Below are 26,673 nucleotides of genomic sequence, written 5' to 3' on the forward strand. Positions count from 1 at the left end.
GTCCAATATTCTCCATTCCATGCGTGCAAGATCCCATGTGTGCAAGATCCCATGTGTGCAAGATTCTTTTCCCAGGATTCCTGGGTTCTAAGTATGTGAGCTATAAAAAGTCAAAAATATGTCCATGAAACACTTAAACCCCTGCACTGCTCTCCTTGGGCCTGCTTGAGCCAATTGTAGCCGAAACCTGTTGTGCAATATTTATAAACTAGCCAAAAGCTTCACTTAAAAGATTTTGTTACATTCTAGCCAATATAGTTCCTATGACTAACAAGTTGCTGCCCACCTACATTGTAACAATTATGTAACAAATTATATTGCTAGATGTAGCTTACCATACTGATGGTTTCAAAGTTCAAAGGTAGCGCTACCTGTTAAAGAAAGAACCAATATTAGTATATATTTTTATAGAAAGCTTACCACACTCCATTGATCATTTAAACGTAGTGGTTCCAAAGCACACAACATTTTTTATCCATAGAGACTCTTTTTTTAAGAGCATTCTCTTTTTATTGCCCCCTCTTTGTGGTACTTGTATCACTTCCAGTACTAACCATTTTAATTGTGACATATTATGTCTGCATTGGTCGAAATGATGTGAAACCGGGGTATCTGTGTAGGTGTTTGGTTTATAGTTCTTGATGTCTTCTCTATGCTCCTTTTTTTTCCCTATAGTACAGGCCTTGAACCTAATTCATGACGTGAACTGATTTCCAACTAACAAATGATGTGCTAGTGTATGTTTTCAAAGGTTTATGAGAAAAATAAGCCCACTGAGTACAAAAGCTAGAAAATCCTATTTTTTTCTTTTTTTCTGCCCTACAAGAAGATGACAAAAAGATTGTGATTTAAAAAAAAAAAGTGTTTAAAGTAAGTTCTTAGTGGTGAAGTGGCCTTGTGGCCCATTTTTTGGTAAATATACAGAGCCTTGTTTGAACGGTGTGGTTTCTGCACCTTTAATCTGAACTCTTGCTGAAGCAGAATCATTGTAGACAGGCATCTGGCCTCTATAATTGGCAAAACTGATGCTTGAAGCCCGCATGAAAACAGAAGTAATATAAGTGAGACAGTATAGCCTACATCACAGCAATTTTGATTTCAATCCCTTCCTTTGCTTGTGCTGCATTTTCTCTGCTATTTTACCACCATCACAATTTTACAGATTTCCCGCTCCCTTTCATGAAATGGCCGCAGCTCCTTGTCACATGATTCTGCGATGTGAGCAGATTCTTGGCAGAACACTCCCCCATGTGACATCACACTTTCCCACCTATTTGTTGGTCACATGACGGTGACATTCCTTCTAACAGGCAGTCCCCTCAGCATTTATCATGGCTGAGGTACAAACTGTGCAGGTTGGGAAGGAAAACAATGTCCTAAATGGAGGAGAGTGGGAGTTAAAGCAATATGGGAGACTCAAGGGAGCAGGACAGAGTGAAGAGACTGCATCTTGGAAAGTGAGAGAATTCATTCAGCCCATAAATGCAGTTTGTTTTCCATAGAATGGGATTAGACATGGCATTTATGCTGTCTTGGTGGGCCTGTATGTTCTAATTCTTGTTGTGTTTTTTTTTTTACCTCAACTGCAGAATTATTAAGTTACAGAGAACAGAGGAAAAGCTGACACAGCATAATGTCTGAACACCCTGAAAAATGTTGTGTGCGCCAGGTCTGGACTGGGAGTCAGAATAGGCCCTGCAATTTCAAGTACATAGGCCGAAACAGCCCTCAAGCAGCCCACTAAATAGTGACTTTCTATGGCATCATACAGCAGCCCCTCTGGCATTTGCCAGAACCCACATATTGCCAGTCCAGGCCTGGTGGGGTCCTTGTGTGGGCAGCCAGAGGTGGGAGATATTAGTGAGACAGCAAAGGATCAGATGTTGTATAGAACAACATGTACTTTTCTAGAAATGTATAATATACAGGTATGGGACCTGTTATCCAGATTGCTTGTGACCTTGGGTTTTCCGGATAAGGAATCTTTCCGGAATTTGGGATCACCATACCTTAAGTCTACGATAAAATATCATTTAAATATTAATTAAACCCAATTGGATTGTTTTACCTCCAGTGAGGATTAATTATCTCAGCTGGGATCAAATACAAGGTACTGTTTTATTATTACAGAGAGAGAGAGAAAAGGAAATATTTTTTTAAAAAATTAGAATTATTTGATTATAATGGAATCTATGGGAGATGGTCTTCCCTTAATTTGGACCTTCCTGTATAACATGTTTCCGGATAACAGATCCTATACCGGTATATGCTGATGGGAAGTTATGGGCTGATCAAGACTCTGATTTAGCTGAATCCCAAACCGAATACAGAATTTGGCAAATCCCTAGAATCAACCATTAAAGAAGGCCAAGTGAAAAGTAATCTTTTACAAGGTCTGTATGAACAGAAGGGTTAGAATTCTTTCTTGGTGAATGCCTCTAGATCTTTAGCACTCTGTCTCAAAGAGTGTATGTTTGAGATCTTGGGAAGCAGACACTCCTAAGTCAGAAACTGGAAGCCCTTTTTAGGCTCATACTTGTTATTAGGTGTGCTTTGCATTTTAATACTTTGGGGAGAGTTTTTTCAGCTGAGGTGGGTGAGAGCATATTTATTGAGGATAATGGAGCATGTGGTATATTCTCTGTCAGTGTTTTTCAGCCTGCTGAGAAATCCCTGAATTTGGCCATGTAGCCTGTTATTTGCTCTAACGGAAACAACCTTCCTGAAAGCATGTATATGATATTTAAATAGTATAGGCCTATGGTTAAAATAATAAAGGGCAGAAGGGCATTGTCCCTGGCTCTTACTCTGAAACTAAGAGACAAACTAGGAGGGTTATGGGTCAATAAAAGCATTTTCCCCCTGCAAAAAGCAGGCAATATTAATAAAGTAATGAATTATTCAAACACACTGTATGTTACCATCAGAACCATGGTCTAAAAAAGTGCACAACAGCCCCCCGCCTCCACTTTCGATACTTCACCCCCCAATGGCTGCTCTGAGAAGATCTGCTTCACACAAATACCAGATTATTGCATTGCTCAGCTTTTATAATGTAGCTAAAACTAAAATACATTTTGTGCAAAACTAATCCCTTTAGGATTTGATAATCTGTGATCTCTGATCTGTCAGTATTCAAATTAAATTCTCTTGGCAACAAAAAGAGTGGGATTTATGTACCCATGCCTGGTGGCTTTGTAGATCCTTTAAATTTCAGATGCTTAGTGTCTATAATGAAAACTTAAATAGCAAATTTAACTAAAACAAGTTTTGTTAATAGAGAGCAAAGGACAGAAGAACATTATTATGGGTACTAGTTTCTGCCAAGACAGACAGTAATCATTGTTCACAATTGGTAGGAGAATTTGAGGAGTTATGTGTATTCAACCTGAATTTGGAGGGTCTAAAACCAACCTGAAGCCAACATTAGAATGTAGAATTTGGATTGACATCAGCAGCTCTAATTACATTGATAAACGGAAACATGTCTCTATACGTCACAAGTCCAAGATCCCATGGAGCAGTTAACTTTTGTTTAACATAGTTATGGAACTGGAATATGGGCATTTTTGATCAGTACGGTCCTCTCTCAGGACGAGAAATGTGTCCATTGGAGCTATGTTTTTTATTTAGCAAGTGTCACTCTAATGATGACTTTAATTGTGACAATTCTCCAGGAACCTCCTTGCCCAACTGGCCACAGAATAATGGACATTAGCTATGAGCCAATGAAGAATTGTTTAGCTAGGTGCTCCACTGAGCTTTATGATCCTATAGTTGCCTACTATCTTTCAATTCAAACCACTACCAAATATAATCAAGTCCACAAGTATGTAGTAGATTAGATAATCTGCAAACTACAAGAAAAATATGTGGACATAATAGGGTAAGTGAGTGAACTAGGCTGTAGTCTGTTATCATATAAACACTTTCCAATTTTTATGTACAGCATATCTTTTCTCAGATAGTGACAGCATTTTGGTTCTGCACAAGCTCCAGGGAAATCAGGATGTTCTATTAAACCTTCGATACTCAGGTAGGCTTTAGCACCTCAGACACTCTTACAAACATCTTGGACAAAACGGATTTCTTTAAAACACAAAATTGTGTATTTTAAGTAAACATCAAACAAAATGTATAAAGAGCACCTGTTAAAATGCTACTGCAGTTGATCTAGTCTCTTAACTATTATTTGACTGGTGTTAACTAGAGAGATCCCTCCACCATGCAGATTATTCATGCTGTATAACTTCCGCTTTCAGCCAGACACATTACATACAATGTAGTAGGAGCATTCAGTCAAATATACATATTACATATTCAAGAACAAGAATTCACCAGATACGCAGAACAAGAATCAGTCACTATGCATTATGCACTTGGCATTACATAAATATTCTAAACTATGGCCTTGTTTCCCCAGAGCACCCCCTTACTCACTCATGTAGGCTAGATAAATCATATGCCGGTGGTGAACCAAAAGCAATGCTGGGTTTGGGGGACAGGAAACAGATTATAGATTAGAAAACCAGTGGTTTTAGTTTAGTTTAGTACAGTGCAAAGCGTTTTTTTTTTGCAAAGCCAGCTCACATTTTACTGGCTATAGATCCCATGTAAAGCAGTATAACAATACCTCCCAACGGACATGCTTTTAAATGAATAATACAGAATCATGGACCTAAAAAGAGACGATGTATCTTGGAAAATAGTCATGGTCTTGGGCATATGAGGTGTACCATGGCATAACTGGGAATGGTCAGGCAGTACATGTTGTAGTTTATCCTGTATTTGATAATTCAGAAATTGGGAGGTATACTTTACCCCTCTTTGTATCACACTATTTCAAGCATTTCAGTCACTTTTAGTGATGAGCGAATCTGTCCCGTTTCGCTGAAAATTTTGCAAAACTGAAAAAATTTGCGAAACTGCAAAATGCATTGAGACCATTTTACTCGCTCCAAATGCATTAAAGCCAATGAGCATTATTTCTTATGGCGACTTTTTTGTCCCAATGCATTAAAGTCAATGGGCTTTTTTCTTATGGTGACTTTTTTGCCCTAATGCATTAAAGTCAATGGACGTTTATTCTTATGGCGACTTTTTTGTCCTAATGCATTAAATTCAATGGGTATTTTTTCTTATGGCAACTTTTTTTCTCGAAATGCATTAAAGTCAATGGGTGTTTATTCTTATGGCGACTTTTTTGTCCTAATGCATTAAATTCAATGGGTATTTTTTCTTATGGCAACTTTTTTTCTCCAAATGCATTAAAGTCAATGGGCGTTTATTCTTATGGCAACTTTTTTGTTTTTTTGCTGCAAATTTTCACTGCAATTTCGCAAACAAAATTCGCACAAGGCGGAATTCGGAAAGTCATTGCAATTCCATGGCTGTCGAATAAATTCGCTCATCACTAGACTATATAAAATATATTTCTGACTCTTTCTGTAATCATACAAGGGCAACAAAATAGAAATGTATGGTTCAAGGAACACAGTAATGTTTCATTATAATATTATTGAGCTTTTATTGATCTTAATGTATATATTTATGTTTTAATTTTATTTTAGATCTTTGAGCCCAGTGAGGAATCTGGTAGACTCACTGTGACAATCTTAAACACCGGACATTTTTTCATTTCTCAGGAGCACACTATGCTGGTAAGAAGCATACATTATTATTTCATTTAACTTCAGGCAGTTCATACTAGGGTTGTACCAAATGCCAGCATTTCAAGCTTCATGGTTGGGTGAACCAAATCCCAATACTTTAATGTCATGTGATTTTAATGTCCTGGATAAGAAGTAGTGGCAAATTGTTTTTTTGCATATAATACCAGATGTTGATATTATTATAAATCTTTTGTGAAGGATTTAGTATTCAGTCAAAGCAATAAATTATGTATTTTGTGCACCCCTGACTGATAAAAAAATATGATTCATCATGTGAAAAAAGATGGGAAGACTGCACACAAAATAATTGAAATTTTAAATCGGTGTACAGTTACGAAAATTAAAATGTCAAAAAACAAGAATTCATTGTACAAGAGAAAAAAATGCAAAGGTTGGTAGCTGAATTAACCAGTGGGGGGAAACCTTCTAGAACACACAATGAGGTTACCCAAAACCACACCCACAAAAATCAAGGTTGTAGAACTCTGTAACACTCTTCATCCTACATGTTGGCTAATCACAGACAGGAAATGGCTCAAGGTGGCCATAAACGGGCCGATAAAAGCTGCCGACAGACCGAGTTGGCAGCTTATTGGCCCGTGTATGGGGCCCTCTGACGGGCTTCCCCGATCGATATCTGGCCGAGAGTCGGCCAGATGTCGATCGGATGGGACTAAAAATCGTGTCGGATCGCGGCTGCATCTGTTCGTTGATGCGGTCCCGCGATCCGACCGCCCGTTAGCCATCGTTAGGATCCGATCGTTGGGCCCTAGGGCCCATGATCGGATCAGCCCGATATTGCCCACCTCAAGGTGGGCATATCGGGAAGAGATCTGCTCGTTTCGCGACATTGCCAAACGAGCGGATCTCTCCGTGCATGGCCACCTTTAGATACAAGTCCCTTACACTAAAGCTCAAGGTCCTCATACAGTATATGGTAAACTGTGTTATGGGTATTAATGGTGTGTGTTGGGGATGATCTTTCACAAAGTTATTGGGCACCAAAAATAATATTTTTTTAACAGACTCGTATTTTAATATCATACTTCACTTCACTTTATACTAGGACCCCCCTTCTCCTGACTCTAGATCTAAATGTAAAGGATAGTGAGCTCTGATAATGCAGGTATGGAGTTTTTTATACAGAAACTTATTGTCCAGAAAGATTTGAAATAGGAAAAGTTAATTTTCTATAGAGTCAATTTTGAGACTGTTGTGTTTTTCAGGCTAAGAACCATCTCTCTACTCCTCATGGTTTGTTCTGCTAAAAGCTCTTTCCTGATTCCTTCTGGTAACTGCCAGTTTGCTTTGCAAGTTCCTGCAACCCTAATAGATATTAGTTTAAAAAAGAAGAGACAGGTTCGGTTTATGCTCCACTACAGGTGACTGCTGCAGGAGGTCAGCACTACCTCTCTGCATATACGCTTATTAGTAATGGAATTCACATACTGTTTTCATTCTACTAATTACCTTGCAAGGTCCAAATATGGAGTATCATCAACTAAATGTGAAATTCTTGATTCAGAGCATCCCTAGTGTAGGACGGAACAGACCAGAGATGACCTTGATGTAGCTTGATATATTTATATATTGCAATACATGTACTGTACAAGCAATCCCTGTTGTGTTTAAAAAGGAGTGTGTTCTTAAGTAAGCACAGAATGTCCTAATGTCATTTAATATATTGATGCTGCTCAGTGAAGATCATCATTTATTCTTTGTATATATTATGTGATCACACCCTTATTGCACCCCATGTTTTACTTTAGCTCTGAGATTCTGTGTCAAACTATTAACCTTTTTTCCAAGCAAACAAAGGAATCCCAAATTATTATTCAGCTTGCAAAGGAAATTAAACAGCAACATCTGATGATATTTAATTGCAGTTACAATATTTAATTAATTACAAAGCTGCTTTGTTGAAACCCGAGTACCATTGTTTCAGCAGCAGCATAATCAAACAAGAAAATGGGAAATATTAGCACTTAACTACCACTACATGATATTTTTTTCAAGGCATCAGGTAATGGTAAAATGATGTGCAATACCCCCTTTCCCAAAAACTTGCAAGCAACTTACACCCTAAAAGGGACTGCACTAGACAAATACCTTGGAAAAGGACCTTGGAGTCCTTGTAGATAATAAACTTGGCTGTAGCAAATAAGGTCTTGAGCTGTATTAAAAGGGGCATAGAGTCAAGGGAGGAGGGGGTCATTCTTCCACTTTATAGAGCACTGGTAAGGCCCCATCTAGAATATGCCGTACAGTTTTGGTCTCCATCACTCAAACAGGACATTATTGTATTAGAGAGGGTACAGAGAAGGGCAACTAAGCTGGTAAAAGGTATGGAAAATCTTAGCTATGAGGAAAGACAGGCCAAATTGGGGATGTTCATGCTGGAGAAGAGGCACTTAATGGGTGATATGATGACTATGTATAAATATATAAGGGGATTGTACAATAACCTCTCTAATGCTTTAATTAGGTCCTTCCAGCTGACAAGAGAGCACCCATTCCCAGTAGAAGAAAGGAAGTTCTGTCTAAATATTCAGAAGCTGATTTTTACAGTGAGAGCTGTGAAGATGTTGAATTCTGGCTGATACATTAGATAACTTTAAAAATGCCTTTTTTTTTTAGCAAGGCAATACAGGGTAATGGAAGATAGCTTATAGTACAAGTTGATCCAGGGACTGGCCCAATTGCCATCTTGGAGTCAGAAATGAATTTTTTCCCCACTGAGGCAAATCGGAGAGGCTTCAAATGGGGATTGTCACCTTCCTCTGGATCAACTAGCAGTTAGGCAGGTTATACTGTATATACTTAAGGTTGAACTTGATGGATGCGTGTGTTTTTTCAACCTAACTTACTATGTTACTATGTTACTGCCTGTTGCTGTGAGTAACTTCAAAAGTGAAATGATTGCAATTTTGGTCTCCATTTACAACAATGAGAAATAACCCTGTAGGCAACCACACTACCATGATGAATGAACAACCTAACTCCCCTTAGTAAATAATAGCCTTTTAAACCTATCACAACCCAAAGTGATTTCCAAGTTTACTACAAACAATATAATATATATATACAATAATGTAAGGAATCACCTGAAATGTGTTCCTGCTGTGGTTGACCTTAAAGGAACAGTAACACCAAAAATGAAAGCTTATAAATTTAAGAAAACATAATGTGCCAATTACACTACACTGGTACATCGGTGTGTTTGCTTCAGAAACTCTACTATAGTTTATATCAACAAGCAGTTGTGTAGCCACGGGGGCAGCCATTCAAAGTTGAAAAAGGAGAAAAGGCACAGGATACACATTAAATAACAGAAAAGCTCTGTGGTATACAATGGAATTCTTTAGAATGTATCTTGTATCTACTGTGTATTCTGTGCTTGAATGGCTGCCCCCACAGCTTAACAGCAGCTTGTTTATATAAACTATAGTGGTGTTTCTGAAGCAAACACATCAGTTTTACCAGTGCAGAACAACAATACATTATATTGTCACTCCTTTAGAACACTCTAATATGTTGGGTGTTACTATTCCTTTAATGGTGGTAGTATGATGCAGGCATTAGTATTCTAAAATATTCTGCATTTTTTATTTTTCGAGGTTTCAGAAATATTTACATTTTTATGTTCTGAAATTCTCTATTGGAATTCCACTTGCTTTACCTGTTTTTTAGGGCGTATGTACCCAGTGTAGTATCCCATATCAACCAATCATATTTATTATATATATTTGCGCACACAGCACACAGGTACAACATTTTTGAATTCCTTGTTTGTATGATGAAAAGTGGTGTGATTTTTTGGATTCAGATTCGGTTTGGCCAAATTCGAATCCTGCTAAAGAGGGCAGAATCTTGGCCAAATCCCCGAACAAATCCTGGATTCAGTGCATCCCTGATATATATATATATTCATGTAAAAACTTCACCTATATGACTGTAACTGCTGCTTCTTTTTAAATCTGTTTGAAATGGCAACATATTACATTCCAACTGCTTTTGTTACTTCATTCCCTGTCAAGGTAACCTGCTCTTATATTATACTAGGTTCCTGTTCTGTCTCCTTGGCTACAAATAAACACTATAATATTAAATAATATACAATATTGCAATACTAAACACGCTATTTTCCTTACAACATGCAAAAAATAAATATGCTGGCCAAATCAATAGAAGATATCAATAGAAGATATCCTAAAGAAAGAAACTAATGCGGCATGCCATAATTTGACATTATTATTTTGTGTTGCAATGGAAGCCTTGAATTCATATGTGTATCTGGTACAGACAAAGTCTTAAATTGTAGAGTATTGTATTCAATCTGCTATGTAGAACAGAAATAGAACTTTAACATACAAACTAGTATGTGGCTTCAATGCAGAATTTAATGCAACCAGCTATTATAAACATTAATTATTACTTTTGCTTCTTTACTTTCTGATTGGATAGCTTTGCTTTAAGCTCATAAGGCTGTTGCTAACTTGTGCCTTTTAAAAGGTGATAATTACAATCATTTCATTGACAGCAGCTGCCAAACCTTAGTTTCCCTTTGGAGTCCCAGTTGAGGAATTCACACAGGATGCTAAGGAAAAGCTGGTCTAGACATGATCACTCTGAAAATAATCTAAGTACTAATCTCAGTGTATGATACTGATGGAATAGGATTCAGAAGGTCAATGGCCATGCAAACCTCAAGCATAATGGCTCTATATTATATGTCTTGTAGAGCCACAGAGAGTTCTGAAATTATTATAATCCATGCAATCCTATTTCACTTCCTAAGGGTAAGGCCACACTGGGCATTTTGGGGAGATTTGGTTGCCTGCCTGCCTCACGAGGAAACTTTGGGCGACTTCGGAAAATCGCCGTGTGTGATTAGCACCATCGGTTTTTCATTTTTAGCCGGCGCAGAGTGAGGGAAGGCGACCAAATCTCCCCAAAACGCCCAGTGTGGCCTTACCCTAAACGTTGACTGTCAACAACACTTCATTACAGATAATTTCCAGCCAGCAACAATCGCTGAGAACTAGTTCAAGATAACAAGCCTGATCTGCAGAATTAGTTAAAAAATGCTAGGACATTCCAGATGCCTACAACTGCACTATCAACTCAGAAATAACCAGACTTGCAATAAGGCACAATGCTTTAAGATGCTTATTATTTAGTTTCCTTAACATACGTGCATTTTAACAAACATTATTAATTTTCCATTTCTTTTAAATATAGCACTGGCTGATTTTTTTCCTCTCAATACAAGACTTCTCCACCGAACCTCAGCTGATACTATTTCACACAATTATATTTCCTAATATAACAAACCGTAGGTCTCCATAAAGACTACAAGCCCAACTGTCTTTATAAAGACAGAGGTCTTTCTCATTTCTAGGCACATTTTATCTTCATACAGAATAGTATCATTCATTATGTTTGTTATTCAAAAGTAGTGATTTGCAGGTTGTATGTCACTAATGAAACTCCTATCTAAAATGCACCATAAAGGCCTTCCACGTTGGTCAATACAAGCCAACTTGGGAACATGGTTATTATTTCTGTATGAAAAAGTTCCTTCTAGGAAGCATATAGCCTAAGACCTTCTTGGAGGGGTACACCATGATATCCGTGGATCGTAACATCATATACGTAGTCTGTATTGTGTTCTATGTGAATAGCATAAGTATTGTCTAATATATGGGAATTGCAAACTACAATGGTTTTCTAGCACTACCTCATCACAGAGGACATTAAATTGCATTGGCTTTATCACTGATTAGGTCCCCTTTGGAACGAAATCTCTAAGAATTCAACTTCGGAAAGCCAAAATGATGCATGTTTTCCTATTGGCAATTTACATACTAGCGAATGAAATGAGTGTTTTGGTGCTAAGATCTGCCTGTCTCTGTTGGTTGTTTATTACATATGTAGCACTTTCCAGGCCTTAGGAGCAATGACAGACTGTGGCCTGTTTTTTTTAATTTTGCTGCAGCATTCTGCCAGATGGCAGTGGCAGACAAAACGCCTGTGTGCCCCATAACTGAAGGCTGAGCCAGCAGTAAGTCCACAGAATCTTTTGAGACACAAATCAAATGAAAATAAATATATATTGATGGTAAGGTGAACATATAACGAAAACCCACAGACAATATAATAAAGAATGAATGTGTGCATGCCCTTTTAATACACAATTTGTCATCACAAGATGGAACGACAGACAGTAATGCCAGGACGGACAGTGGAAACAGTGCAATCGTAGAGTCACAAAACAAAACACTTTCAGCTATATTCTGAGACATTAAAAGGATACGTCTTTTTTTTTTATAAATAGCAGTTTGCTTTTATCAGCTCTGCTGTGTCACACCATCGTTTATTTGTACATTTTGTTTATTGCAGACCTAGATGCTGCATCATTATTATGCTTTTATATAGTGGCGACACATTTCTGTCTCTGCCCCAGTGGAGCTTACAATCCCAGGTCCTTATCACATTTACACACACACTATGGTCAATTTTATCAGGGGCTCAGTAACCTGTAGGTGTATTTAACTGCCCCTAAAAAGCCCTAACAGAAATACTACCAACACCATGATTTCTAATTGTAATGGTGTTCCATCCCTTTCTGTACTTTTTTTTTAAGAACAGTGGACCCAGAAATGGAAAGTGAAGGGGAGGAGCCGATAGAGTGGGGAGAGCAGCCAGGAATGAAGTTCCATTGTACCCTGCAGCCTGGCATCCATGTGTGAATTCTTCTAGTTCTGCTACACCAGCTCATGACACAATTATGGTGATACATTTCAGTGGAGCAGATTAAGGGGCTGATTCACTATGGGTCGAATATCGAGGGTTAATTAACCCTCGATATTCGACTAGGAATTGAAATCCTTCGACTTCGAATATCGAAGTCGAAGGATTTAGCGCAAATGCTACGATCGTACGATTGAAGGATTATTCCTTCGATCGAACGATTAAATCCTTCGAATCGAACGATTCGAAGGATATAAATCCAACGATCGAAGGAATATCCTTCGATCAAAAAAAGTTAGGCAAGCCTATGGGGACCTTCCCCATAGGCTAACATCGACTTCGGTAGCTTTTAGCTGCCGAAGTAGGGGGTCGAAGTTTTTTTTAAAGAGACAGTACTTCGACTATCGAATGATCGAATAGTCGAACGATTTTTAGTTCGAATCCTTCGATTCGAAGTCCTAGTCGTAGTCGAAGGTTGAAGTAACCCATTTGATGGTCGAAGTAGCCCAAAAAATACTTTGAAATTCGAAGTTTTTTTACTTCGAATCCTTCCCTCGAATTTAGTGAATCGGCCCCTAAGTGAACATTAGGAGCCAGGTCCGGACTGGGAGTCAAAATAGGCCCTGGCATTCCAAGTACAAGGAGGCCCAAACAGCCCCCCACCAGCCCAATAAATAGCAAGTAGTCAATGCATCTTACAGCCCCTCTGTCATTTGCCAGAACCCACAGATTGCCAGTCTGGGTCCTTTAGGAGCCCTACTTAAAGGTACAGTTACACCAAAAAAATTAATGTAATGTTGCTCTGAATTGGTAAATCTGGTCTTTTTGCTTCAGAAACTCTACTATAGTTTATATAAACAAGCTGCTGTGTAGCCATGGGGACAGCCACTCAAGCACAGGATACACAGTAGATATCAGATAAGCTCTGAAAAATCCCATTGTATACTAAAGAGCTTATCCATTATCTGCTGTTTATCCTGTACCTTTTCTCCTTTTTAAGCTTAGAATGGCTGCCCCCATGGCTACACAGCAGCTTGTTTATATAAACTATAGTAGAGTTTCTGAATCAAACACACAAGTTTTACCAGTGGGAGCAACAATACATTATATTTTAATTACTTTAAAACACTCATTTTTTGGTGTTACTGTTCCTTTAGGGTCTGGCCACACGGGCAGATTCAGGGAAATTAGTCGCCAGGCGACAAATCTCCTCATCTTCATGGTGACTAATCTCCCTGATCTGCCTTTTCCTGCCTTCTGCTGGCTAAAATGAAAATCGCCTGGGGGCAGGCACATGGAGCGATTCATTTTCTGAAGTCGCCAGTAATTGCCTCATGAGGAAACTTTGGGCAACTTCGGAAAATGAAGCGCTCCATGTGCCTGCCCCCAGGCTATTTACATTTTAGTTGGCGGAAGGCAGATCAGGGAGATTAGTCGCCGCAAAGAAGAGGAGATTTGTCGCCTGGCGACTAATCTCCCCGAATCTGCCCGTGTGGCCAGACCCTTAAGCTCTCAACAAGTAGATCCATAAGAATCAAATAAATCCCCCATGCTTTTGTTTTAAGTTGTTTCTGTTTCTAATGCAGACAATGTCTTTCTTCCAGGAAGGCTTTTCCTTAATCTCAGCACAAACATGGCTAAAGGTGTTAAGGAAATCTGATTGGCTTCTGTTTGGGTCAAATGCAAAGGTATGTTTTAATTTACTATAAAATACTTCAATCAATAGTATAGAAGGCTAACATACATCGTCAGTATTATCAAATTAGAAATATTAGAAATGAATAATACTTTTCTTTGTCAGGGTGTCCAAATATGGCATCATCATTTAATAAAAAACTTTTTATTTATGAATCATTTTCAACAAGGCAGCAGAAATACATGCTGTTTACATTATATATTGTGAATAATGGGAGTATACTACCTGAATAGATAGGGTATGATGTTAGAGAGGAAAAGAAAATGAGAGTGACACCATCATTTTAATATAATCTGGCTAATGAAAATGTTCATTATTGAAAAAACTATAATTGAGGCTTCCGATGCTACAATAATCTGGTGCAAGGGGCTAAACAGTAACCAATATACTGCACACCTCTACAAAGTAAAATCTATTGTCACAACAATGTGTATGTGCAAATCTCAGTGCCACCCTCAGTACCCCAAAACATACTTAAATCCTGTTTAAATCCCCCTACTAGCTAATATATCTAAGAAGCACACCTACGTTAGTAGAAGGATACATAGAACACATATAGAAAAAGAACCAGAACGAAAAAGATAGTGACACTATCCCTATACTAAAGCATGAGACAGGGTTGTCCCCCCCCCCCACTTTTAACTATAGACTTGTTAGCACTTCTAATTAGATCTGCTTTATTATCTCCAGAATTTTGACCCCTTTATCCAACCTTTAACAAATTCAAAAAAATTAAAGACAAGTGCAAGATGGATGCAAAGCAAAAGCATTTGCATTAAAACAGGCTCCTTGTGTCCAAACAGTGGTTCTAACTACCAATGCATCTGTATCTGCTTCTTCTGAGGAACCATGTGAAAGCGTGTCCATTCATGGAGAACCCTGGAATTACCACCACTCTGGACATAATAGTAATTTCAGGCTTCCCACAGTGGGTTGTAGTGGCGTACGGATTGACAAATTCTTGACCATCATTGACACTAACATGCCCCCTCCCAACCCGCACTCGGGGCGGTGAGCTGTTCTCCCTCTATTTAGGAGGCGGACGCCAGCAGTGCTAGGTCGGGAGGGGAGAGCAGGAGAAGATCTCAACCCAGACCCACCTAAAGATGTTGTGCAGGAGCCGGCCCACACATCACTAGTGGGTTGTGTTAATAAGATCTACAGACTTGCACCCAGTTAATTGGATACTAATGCAATTAGCTGGTGGTGACACAATCCCCATCGTGAAACTTGCTGTGGGGTAATGAAAACACACACATGCAATGGTGTTTTTTTTACCCACTTCTAGTGCAATTGTGGTGTATACAACTTTGCCCATGAACACGACGGGAATTCTGGGAAAAATGTTGGAATTGTAGAGGAGGAAATTTGCATCCCAAAATTGCACTTTGCATACTGCCCCTCACACATAGATACACATTGTATGTATTTTATCGGGATATGGATGGTATTACAGTTAACAAGCAATTGTTTAGTTGCCTTAAGGGTACTGGTATCAATTTTGTTGGAGCATACACCGAATTAGTAGAATTCGTTACTTTTGGTATGATTTATCTCTACTGATGGTACTTCTAACAAAATTGTGTTATTGGTAGAACTGTCCCTTTATTTAAGGATTAGTAGTTAAAATTGCAACATAAGGGAGAGGGCTATCCTGCTCTGTGGTTTCATGTGATAATATAATTATGTATATATGGCTGACAGCATGACAAGTTCACCGGGGAGGTTAATCTCTGCTTTATAAAGGGAACTTTCTGTCCCAGAACACAGTGATATAACAAATGACGACTTCCATTACTGATATAAAGGATTAAGAATTCCATTAACATTTTTTTAAAGCCCTCTTATAACCTTTGCCTAATATGCCAGCCAAATGGATGCAAGTGATGCTGACAGTGAGCAGGTTCAAGACAATCTGGGTTCCTTTTCAGCATTTGTGTGACATTCCACACCACTGAGAGGCCTTGGGTCACTGGGAATGTGACACAGATACTAGCTGATTACTAGCTAATGTATTACTATACTAAGCCTTTTTGCTGGTGATTAGAAATATGATTGACAAAGGATGCTTACAATATGTCAGATACACAGTAATGTACCCAATTACAGGCTTTCTGTTACTCTAGTGGTTTCCTGGGGAAAAAAAAATAAAAGAGCTGGTAATAGAAACACTATGCCGGTACTAAGAAGTCATGGTGTGCTTTAATCATTTTGAATAAATTAAATATAAGCAAACTATACAAAATATATGTGTAGAGAGGTCCATCTAGTGGACTATACAATATCTGCACTTACATACAGCTGAATTAACTGTGCAGCAGACATTCTCAGTGGTTTTCTGAAGAAGAAATTAGCTTATTTTTTGATTGCTGGATTTTATTGGAAGGAAATATTTACCAAGTAGAGTACCTGCTTTTAATGTCTGCTAAAATTATAATACAGCCTGCTGTATATAATTCTGCTATATACTGTATGAGTCTGATACGAGTCTTACCATGGATCTGCACCTGCCCATCACCTCCATTTGCAGCACCAGCAAGATTCAGCTTTAGCTGGTAATGGTACCTTCATCATTCAACTGGATAGGACTAAACATTTTTAAAACTTAAGCTATAGTAGTTACAAGTGGTTTTATATTAAGGAAGGAAAGTAGTAAAACCCCCACACTCTCTAACACAATCTGATGTGAATTAATTGCAATAACGTAATTATTGTGAACCAATTAATACAATGTACAATAAAAGAACACTCAATTTATTTCCGTGGTTCCTTTTGTATTACAGAAATTGATTATTCAAATTAGCGTGATAAAAAATAATTGAATAAAGTCCCAGTTCTTAATTCTAAATCTCTATTGCTACAAAAATGTATTAATGAATTAAATACTTTTATAATACAATCAATTAATTCATTAAGAAAGTTTGTAGTGTCCACCAATGAGTTAATGGAATAATAAATATAAAGTGCTCTTTCCGAACTAGTTGCAGGCTCAGACTGCCAATAACGCCCAACTCTGAATTAATTATAAAAGTGCTTATGCTCATCCATTGAGAGAATTTATCTGGCAACCATCAATAAATGAAAATACTTATAATATTATAAAGTGCTGGCGCTCAACTACTTGCAGTCTCAGACTGCTAGGTAATTCGAGTTCAAAAATTGATTCTAAGTGCTGGTGCTAAATAGATATTTAGAGAAGTGAATTGATTACTTAATTAAAGTAAAAAAAATATCTCCAAAACCGTCATTTACTAACTTTAATTAATTAATGAATTCACTTCTCTAAATATTTATTTAGCACCAGCACTTAGAATCAACTAGTTGAGCGCCAGCACTTTATAATATTATAAGTATTTTCATTTATTGATGGCTGCCAGATAAATTCTCTCAATGGATGAGAATAAGCACTTTTATAATTAATTCAGAGTTGGGCGTTATTGGCAGTCTGAGACTGCAACTAGTTCGGAAACAGCACTTTATATTTATTATTCCATTAACTCATTGGTGGACGCTACAAACTTTTTAATGAATTAATTTATTGTATTTTAAAAGTATTTAATTAATTCATTTTTGTAGCAATACAGATTCATAATTTAAATTAAGCACTGGCACTTTATTCAATTATTATTCATCACGCTACTTTGAATAGTCAATTTCTGTAATACAAAAGGAACCACACAAATAAATTGAATGTTCTTTTATTGTACATTGTATTGATTGGTTCACAATATGTACATTATTGCAATTCATTCACATCAGATTGTGTTAGAGAGTGTGGGGGGGTTTACTACTTTCCTTCTTTAATATAAAACCACTTGTAACTACTATAGCTTAAGTTTTAAAAATGTTTAGTCCTATCCAGTTGAATGATGAAGGTACCATTACCAGCTAAAGCTGAACCTTGCTGGTGCTGCATATGGAGGTGATGGGCAGGTGCAGATCCATGGCAAGACTCGTATCAGATTCATACAGTATATAGCAGAATTATATACAGCAGACTGTGGGGGTTTTACTACTTTCCTTCATTAATACTTAACCAATATCAGTAATTTATCCCTCCCCCTCTCTGAGAGGTGAACTCTGTGTAAATTGATAAAGACTGTTTTTCCTTTTTTAATTACAAGTAGCTTTATGTAACAGATATGGTTAGGTCCAACATAAAAGGAAATGCCCCTTGTGTGACCAGCCCAAAATGTTCCCATAGGGGCAGGACTGTAATTCTTTTGTCTTTTCTTGACCAAACGGACAGCCCAAATGGACAAGATGGACTTCCCACCAATATATCAGGTTTATTAAGATACTGAAAAGGATGGAAAATTGTCACGTTATGTGGGTAGCCATGTTAATTGGGGATCCTCTCATTTGTCAACCAGGCTAAATCTTGAAAGGCATGACAAGCTAAAGCCTGACGTTTTATTAGGCCTCCCTCTAATTTGTGTGGGGATGGTCAATAGTGATGTCACTAGTCTATGATGCAGAGGAATCACACTGAAGGGTCGAACTTGATGAATGTTGAATTTATCAACTCAAATTACAGATGTAACTATGTAAAATTACACCAGAAAGATTAAAACAAAAGAGCACCAAAGCCCAGGAAGGAGGTAAAAAAAACTCTGAGAACTGGTGTGTGATTTTTAATATCTTGGGGACAGCACCATATTGCCCTCATTTCTTCCTATGGCAGAAAGGGCTATTGCAATGGGTTGTAAGGGGATTGTCACTTGGAAACACAGCAGTCAGCTTGCATTAATGCTTTCATAATAATGCCATAGCAGCTATAATTTTGTAGCTGCTAAATAACAGCTGTGTGTCTGTCTTTAAACTGTGTCCTGTTCTTTCCTTGCCCTGACAGCTGCAAAAATGCCGTATGTTCAAAGTCCAGTTTAGTGGGGAATCAAAGGAAAAATCCATGGAAAATTGTCATAGCTGCATACAGAAGTTACAGATGTACGTGGATGTTCAGGTAAACAACAATCAAAATGTGTTAGAAATTCTGTATAAATGTGCTGTTACCTTATACAGAATAATGTAGCTCTAGCCATCCTGCTGTGTGCTGTATGACTATTGGTTAAGGCATGCTTATAAGCTTTTGCACTTTCATTTGAGCTCATCAATGAATAAGGGTTAGACACAGCACAAAACGCAAAAGGCCAAGCTGGTGCCTTTTTTCCCAATAAACATTTTTGTTTTTAGATGGCTGAGTTTGTAGTGATCTTTTGGAATGCCTTCCATCTAAGTGTTGCATATAATAAAGCGGGCATTCACATTCCTATAAAAAATTTTCATATGATTTAAGTATGTGTCAATTGAGCAGAAGATCCTGATTGGTATTTATATACCATGGTGCACATTTACTAATGGTCAAATATCGAATATTAGAACCTCGAAGTTAAATCCTTCGATTTCGAATATCGAAGTCAAAGGATTTAGCACTATTCGTTCTATCGAACGATTTTCCTTCGATCCCACATTGGCTAGAAAGCCTATGGGGACCTTCACCATAGGCTAACATTGATGCTCAGTAGGTTTTAGGTGGCGAAGTAGGTGGTCGAAGTTTTTTTTAAAGAGACAGTACTTTGACTATCGAATGGTCGAACGATTTTTAGTTCGAACCGTTCGATTCGAAGTTGTAGACGAAGTAGCCATTTCGATGGTTGAAATAGTAAACTGTCAAAGCACCATGTTGGCCAGTGCATTGTACATTGGCAGATGACAAAGTGAAGAACAGACGCAGGTCCTCATAAAGCGGACCCGTCACCCAGACACAAAAAGCATTAACTATGAATCCAAATTCTTTTTTTATTAAAGCATTCATAGCTGTTGTAAACTCATTGAAAACAGCTGTCAATCAAATTACTTTCACTTTCCATTCAGCACTTATTAGATGTCACTGCTCTTCTCACATTCCCCCTCTCTTTACCATTTAATTGTGTAGCCAGTACATGGGGAGGGGCATCAGGTCCCCAATTCTGGGGCACAAACAAGATTCTGACATGATGCAATGCTTGCCTTAATAACAGTGTCCACAAAATGGCTCCTGTCTGCTTGCTCTAATTATGAATTCCCTTCCAGCTAGCTAGAATCTAAATCGCTGGCGGAATGGCATCAGAGAGCTTAGTTTTCCGAAGCCGTCTGAAGTTGCCTCACGAGGAAACCTCGGGCAACTTCAAAAAAGCCTAAGCGATCCGACTGCATAAGTCCTATTCATCTTCCTGCACCTGGGCAGAGACAATGCTTCCGGGTTCAGGCACATCAATCAGGACAGCAGCAGCAGATGAATGGATTTTCAGCCTGTGTTTCTCCATAGGCCGAGATCCACCTAGTCTGGCACTAGCCTTATGGTGGCCATAGACGCACATATAATATCGTACAAAACTAATTTCCGTACAATATTCGGTGCATGTATGATGGGAGACGAGCCAACCAATATCGGCAGAAGACTTGGATATCGGTTGGCTCGTCGATTGAGATGGCTGGAAAATATTATCGGGCACCTTTGAAGGCACCAGAACATCGACCATTGTTAGTGCTGAATTGTCAGGTAGAATTCGATTGTTTGTACCTGTATATCTGACGATTCAGCTCTACGTGTGTATTGAAACAAACAAACTTTCCTGGAAAGATCGCAATTGTTACATCTATGGCTATCTTTAGAGGGCCCTGATCAAAGGTTAGATCTCCAAAGTGACTTGGATATCCTGCTTATCTGTATGCAAAACAGTCACAACAAAGGGGGAAGGTAGGTGTTTACTAATAAACTATCTACCTCACAATGACCAAGCTTCAGTTTGTTTGTCTCCCATTTTAGTACCAAAAACAGACATTTTGTAATTAAAACAAAAGGCATGAAGTAAATTCTGGCTAATTCCTATTCGTGGCTAATTTATTAAACCACATCCTCACTGACCAACTTTGTTTTCTTTTAAAATGGTATGGATACATTCCTGCTATGTAATAATTTCCTTTCCTACAGAATAGTTCTTTAATGGAATCATCAGAAAGATATACAGAAGGGAGGATGCCAATCAACGAAATAGCACAGGTAAAGGCAAGTACCGTAGGTATGTCTCTGAAAAATATTCTGTAGTCATGATTTATCAAGTTATAAGACTGAAGCCTGATTCTCAGTGATTCGATCTACCCAGAAGTTTTAGTAAATTGATCGCTTAAGCCAGTATTAATGTTTTGATTAATACAAATGGGCAATGTTAAAAATAATAAGGACATATAAAGGGTATTTCTGTGAGTGCCAGAATGTTAGCCCCCCCCCAGTGAAATAAAAACCCAAGGTTTAAACTTGGCCTGGTGCTCCTGTTTGAAAACAAATGCACTGCCAAAAAAAAAATCTAGGTGCTGTGCTATCATTTTGCTAAACTTTTCCCAGGTTCCTAGGTGTCTCTACTGAAGATTATTTTTCATGCATGCACAGTAGAGTAAACCAACCAAGATTACTGTGCTGCACATGCACAATTGCCGCAACGCTGAAGACCAATAAGTAAACAATTGCTGATGAAGTGTAAAGGTTTTTTTTCCTGCCCTCACCTCCCCACCCCATGCTCCATGAGAAGGAACCTCCCCAAAGCTTTAAAAGCCACCACAGCATTGTTTTACCTTCTGCTTTCCCTTGCTCCATTGGAAGCAACATATTTGCTTTAACCTTGAGAAAGCATTCAGTGAACGGAAATGGCACCTAGGGACTGGGGTTTTTTGAAATCTTTTCCCCCGCACATTAATTCACATCTTGCTGTTCAGCTGGAAAAGGTAGGACAACTCTGTTACAGAATGCTTGGTCCCATGTGCCTTCCTGGCTGTCTTGATGGCATCCAGTGGCAAGTGCTTGCCCCCCTCCCCCCATCTGTGTACCCTCAAGTGGCAATAGTGTGTGGCCCTGCTCCTTTTCTATTTTTGCAGATGGGGGAGGAAAGTGGAAGGTTGGCAGTCTTCAGTAAACATTTAGTTAGTGGCCTGTGTCTGAGTCTCCATTTTGTTTGGTTCCCCTGTGTGGGGACATATTCTTTAAATGGCATCAGAATTCTGAGCCAACTGCCTCCCTCACAAAGTCTTTCCTAAGGCTGAGTATTAAGACGTATTAAAGGAGGAAAAAAAATGGGCCTGGCACCCCCACCCCAGAGTCTTAAGTTTGGGCTGATGTGGTGCAGTACAGAGAGGTAAGTTGCCTGGTTGGTTGTTGCATATAGGGTTGCACCTGGCCGGTATTTTACCAGCCTGGCTGTAAAAATGATGGTTGATCCCAATGTTATTAATAGGGAAAAAAGATAAAAGAATATATATAGGAAAAGGTGGAAACCCTAGTTACATGCCAGGGCAGCTTCAGCTGAATGTAATTAGGTATTCAGCTATGGGTCCGGTTCTCCCCTGTCTCTAGCTGAACTTACAGGGTATGACACCAGTCCTGTGTTATGGTTCCTTGCAGACACACTGGGTATTGCACTTCTGCATTGTGTTATATGAGCTAGTGCAGAGTCATATAATAACCTCTGAGAACTGGCTAATTGGATGTAAACCTGAGTAGCCTCAGCTGAATGTAATCATGTGATCAGCTACACTACCTGAGCTTCTAGAGAATTGCTCCAGTCCTGCATTATGGCTGCTACCCCTACACTGGGTATTTCCCTGAATTCTCTCATTGCAATGGAAGGCGTTATATCAGCTAGTGCAGAGTCATAGAATAACCTCTGAGAACTGGCTAATTGGATCAGCTACACTGTTCGGGTTCTCGGTCTACAGTATTTTCGATATGAAGCAATCTTTTTCTTCTGTATTGCTACCCACCTGATATGTTATCAGATTTGGTTCTGTTCTCAATAAACCTTTTAGTGTATACGGTATCCTTAGCACACAATTTAGTAATCTGGGTTGAATATGTACAGAGACTTGGATATATTCTATAGTCTAACACAGGGGTGCCCAAAAGGTAGATAGGGATCTACCAGTAGATCTCTGGTGATCAGTAGATCTCAAGACACTGTCAACAAACAGCTGAATGAAAAGCATGAAATAGGAGGGTGATTTAGACAAGTTATTTATTATGTTAAGGTTACATAAGAAATAGTGTTTTGTTAAAATATAGCAATATTAATTCTCTTATAAATCAATATATTTAAGTAATATTTTCCATGGGACAGAATGCTAACAATTCTTTTATGAATGTAGATCATGATGGGACAACATCATTAAAAGTAGACCTCACATTAGTAAAGTATGAGCAATCCTGGTCTAACAGGTATCCTCCAAATGTGATGCATTCACTCTTAAAGGAGAAGGAAAGCCAAAAAACAAAACTACCTTCACTTTGTTCTCCATCCACCCCCCTCCTGAAACGCAGCAGTAAAAACGTTTAAATCCATGCTCAATCTGTGCACAAGTGCTTGGAAGTTTCGCCCATTATATAAGTTTAGCGCCGCCATTTTCAAATTCGAGCTTCTCTTCCGCCTGCGCTCCGTCGTCAATGCGCATGTGCCGCATTCGTGACCCCACTGACCCCCCGATTTTCGATGCCTGTAGATTCAATCTAATTAGTCAAAATACAATCTATATTTTACTTTATGCCTTAGTACAGGCCTCAGTCAGACAAATCTGATCCTTGACTGCCTTTTTTTATTGCTCCTCAGCTGCTGCGCTCGCTCACTGACAGATTGTAAATTAATATCAGAGCGCAGGAGCTTCAAAGCTTCCCCTGGTTTCCAGGCAGCTATTGGATATTAGACGTGACCGCATCATCATCGCAGCAAGAGGAAGAAAAAATAAGTCTTGTGCGCATGCACAGGGCACAGATTAAAGCTATTGCGCATGCCCTACTTGAACTGATTTCTTACAGAAAGAAAGGTAATCTTTTTCATACTTGTCTTTACTTTTTTAAAAATCAATTGGAGCAAAAATATTGATGGAAAAAGTAATAGAGGAATGCTTGCTGGAAACTATATGTACCATACATTGGCAATGCTTAGAGCTTAAGTTTTTTTTTTGCCTTTCCTTCTCCTTTAAGAGGTGTCCATTTCAATCTGTTCTTGGTAAGCATTTTTATAATTACATTTTGGAAGTTGATCCTATGGGCCACCTCTCATTATAAGGATGTGAGATGTTCAAGTTGGGGTTACGCTCAGTGTGATTTCATTGTGCAGGACTGGGTCCTAGCAGAATTTTCTTCCCCACAGCATAATTTAAAAATTCAAAGAACCACTTTTACTCATGCTGACTTGTATTGCAATTACTTATGATTACAGCTTGGCTTTGATCCTTCTTGTGTTTAGTTTGCCTGTACTTGGTATGCGAGCTTTATGGCTAAAAGTAGTTAATATTGGGTAATGTAAGCATTATATGCAAATCATTCCTAAATGTTGCTCTTTTCATTTCCAGTCTGTAATGAACCAACAGAGAAAGGAGCTGGACACTTCAGAGAATCCGGTCTTGGGCTCAGACGAGTTAGGGATGTTCATCAAACTGTGCCTTTTGGACCAGCACTTTCCTGCATTTGTTGAGTCTGTAGAAAAAGAGCTGCACAAAGTGGCAGAAAACTGATAGCACATACAGTCAGAGAAGAATAAGAGGCAAATTATTGTTTAGTTTGGTTTTATTAATGTTTAACAGGTGTATTTACTGCACACATTATCACACTGCAATTACAGATTAATCCACTGGGGATCATGCAACTAGAAGAGTACCCTCTGCCCCTTAAAAGATATTACAACTTTGATATACACACACATATATAAATCTAGTTGCATAGAATATAAACATGCTATGGCCAAAAAAAGCAAAACAATCTTAAACAATCCAAATTAAAACACAAACCCTGTTAAGAAGAAAAATATATATATAAATTATAAAAAGTTCTTCTGCATGAATGTACATGTTGGGCATAACAGTGCAAAAAGGATTTCAGAATATACATGATTCAACTATAAGACCAAATCTAAAGCATCCTGCCTAATATAGTCGCTGACTCTTCTTAACTAGCTGAGGGAATTATGTTATGAACGCCAACAAAATAAGCAAAAGCTGTTGACTAAACCAGAATATAAGGAATGGTTTCACCTGCCTAGAAATACTAGCCAAAGATGCTGGGTAACTGCAACCTGCAGCTTGGGAGCAAAAGCTTAGGCCCTCAGAAAGGGTGCGGTTTGTGAATCCCTTGCTGTGCAAAAGTGCTAGAAATCTGGAAAAGGGTAGTGTGATACTAAAATATCATTCATAACTTAAATGTAAACTACTAAAAAGCATGTGGTTCTATTTGGTGCCACATACATGGAGCAATAGGAGCTAAACTAGATAAATAAAATTTAATCTATCAGTAGTAAAAGCTGCAAGAAGTACAATCTGTACATGTAGTTGAGGAATTTGTGCATTGAAATGGGCAATTGGGATAAAGCATCAGTATACATTAAGAATTTTGGAAATTTAGCACAACTACATTAAGAACATTAAAATGCAGACAAAATCATACAAACATAACTAATGCTGCATGCAAAACATTTCAGTTGTCCCCACATGTTTGGAAGGCTCATATAGGTCTATCAAGTTGAAGTAGAATATTTAGATTCAGCACAGAGCTGAATACACAATCTTAAACTGCAGATCTTCAAAGCTTCACCCATTCAGTCATCTCAGAGGCGGTATAAGGCATGCTTAAGAAATGGTTTGGTAACTTCAGTTGCGATACAACATATACAAAAAGGGATACTGAGGAAACTGAAGTCTGACTTCAGAATCAACTCGTCAGATGGATGTTCAGTTGTAGTCTGGCCAAATCCATAATGCTCTGAATAGTAGGGGGGAAGCAGCATTAAAGGAGCAGAACCATATAGGAACAAGCAAATTAAATTGTAGAGCAATGTTCTTCTTTTAGCGAACCCAGGCACATTAATACAGAAACCTCCACAGACTGTTTGAAGTAGTCATTAAATCCCTCTCTTGTTTCATGGGATCAAAGAACACAGTAGGTGAAGATTAAAATCTGATGGTGCTCCTCTAAAAACCCAAAAAACAGTTAGATAAGCTTACTGAAGTTACATCCTTGGAACAACATGCACTACACATATACATATACACAGAAGATATCATCACCACTGCCAAGATATGTACTGAACAAGCTAAAAACAAACTTGGCAGAAGTTCACTCACCATTGTACAGCTCTAGTTTTTCATTCTTACAAATCCCTACCATCATAAAATACCAAACTGCAGGGACTAGCTTAATAAAAGAACCAATCCCCACACTGCTTGCTGTCAACTAGTAAGGAAGCTCAATGCTAAACAAGAGAAGGTGGAGCTGAGTAGTACATCTTAGTCAAAATGCCATTGTCTATCAGCACTGCTACTGAATGAGAAGCACTGAAGCACTGAGTCTGCAAATCAGACCTCTGCTCAAAAATACTCAAGTGAATGAGTGTTGTGTTGAGGTCTACCTGTAACCATTCCATATTCTCCTTACACACAACTTCTAATTAATTAGCATTCAAGTGCTATTAGCAGCAAAGTGTTATGATCTTTTTAAAGATGCCAGTAAAGAAGTCTGTAGCAGCCTGTGGGGTT

General features: G+C 38.4%; 2 protein-coding genes across 5 annotated transcripts in view; one reads left to right on the forward strand and one right to left on the reverse strand.

Moving 5' to 3' along the window:
• Positions 1–1,297: 1,297 nt before the first annotated feature.
• Positions 1,298–25,719, forward strand: LOC121401539 (meiotic recombination protein REC114-like). Its single transcript, XM_041586677.1, has 6 exons — positions 1,298–1,457; positions 5,571–5,660; positions 14,030–14,113; positions 18,974–19,084; positions 21,095–21,163; positions 24,499–25,719. Exons 1-6 carry the CDS (start codon positions 1,332–1,334, stop codon positions 24,658–24,660), a joined length of 642 nt encoding a protein of 213 aa, XP_041442611.1. The 5' UTR covers positions 1,298–1,331; the 3' UTR covers positions 24,661–25,719.
• The window catches only part of nptn.L (neuroplastin L homeolog), a 37,580-nt gene continuing 35,601 nt past the window's right edge, over positions 24,695–26,673 (reverse strand). For 3 of the 4 annotated variants that reach the window (XM_018250829.1, XM_041585005.1, XM_041585004.1), the window contains one exon: positions 24,695–26,109. The gene's annotated coding sequence lies outside the window, so the exon portion shown is untranslated. 4 annotated transcript variants of the gene reach the window in all.

This window comes from Xenopus laevis, chromosome 3L (genome assembly GCF_017654675.1).
Source record: "Xenopus laevis strain J_2021 chromosome 3L, Xenopus_laevis_v10.1, whole genome shotgun sequence".
In the NCBI taxonomy this organism is placed as follows: Eukaryota; Metazoa; Chordata; class Amphibia; order Anura; family Pipidae; genus Xenopus; species Xenopus laevis.

Coding starts and splice junctions, on each gene's coding strand:
- LOC121401539 (XM_041586677.1), top strand. CDS start 1,332: ATGGCTGAGGTACAAACTGTGCAGGTTGGGAAGGAAAACAATGTCCTA. Junction 5,661..14,029: donor CTCAGGAGCACACTATGCTG/GTAAGAAGCATA, acceptor TCTTTCTTCCAG/GAAGGCTTTTCCTTAATCTC. Junction 19,085..21,094: donor AGATGTACGTGGATGTTCAG/GTAAACAACAAT, acceptor CCTTTCCTACAG/AATAGTTCTTTAATGGAATC.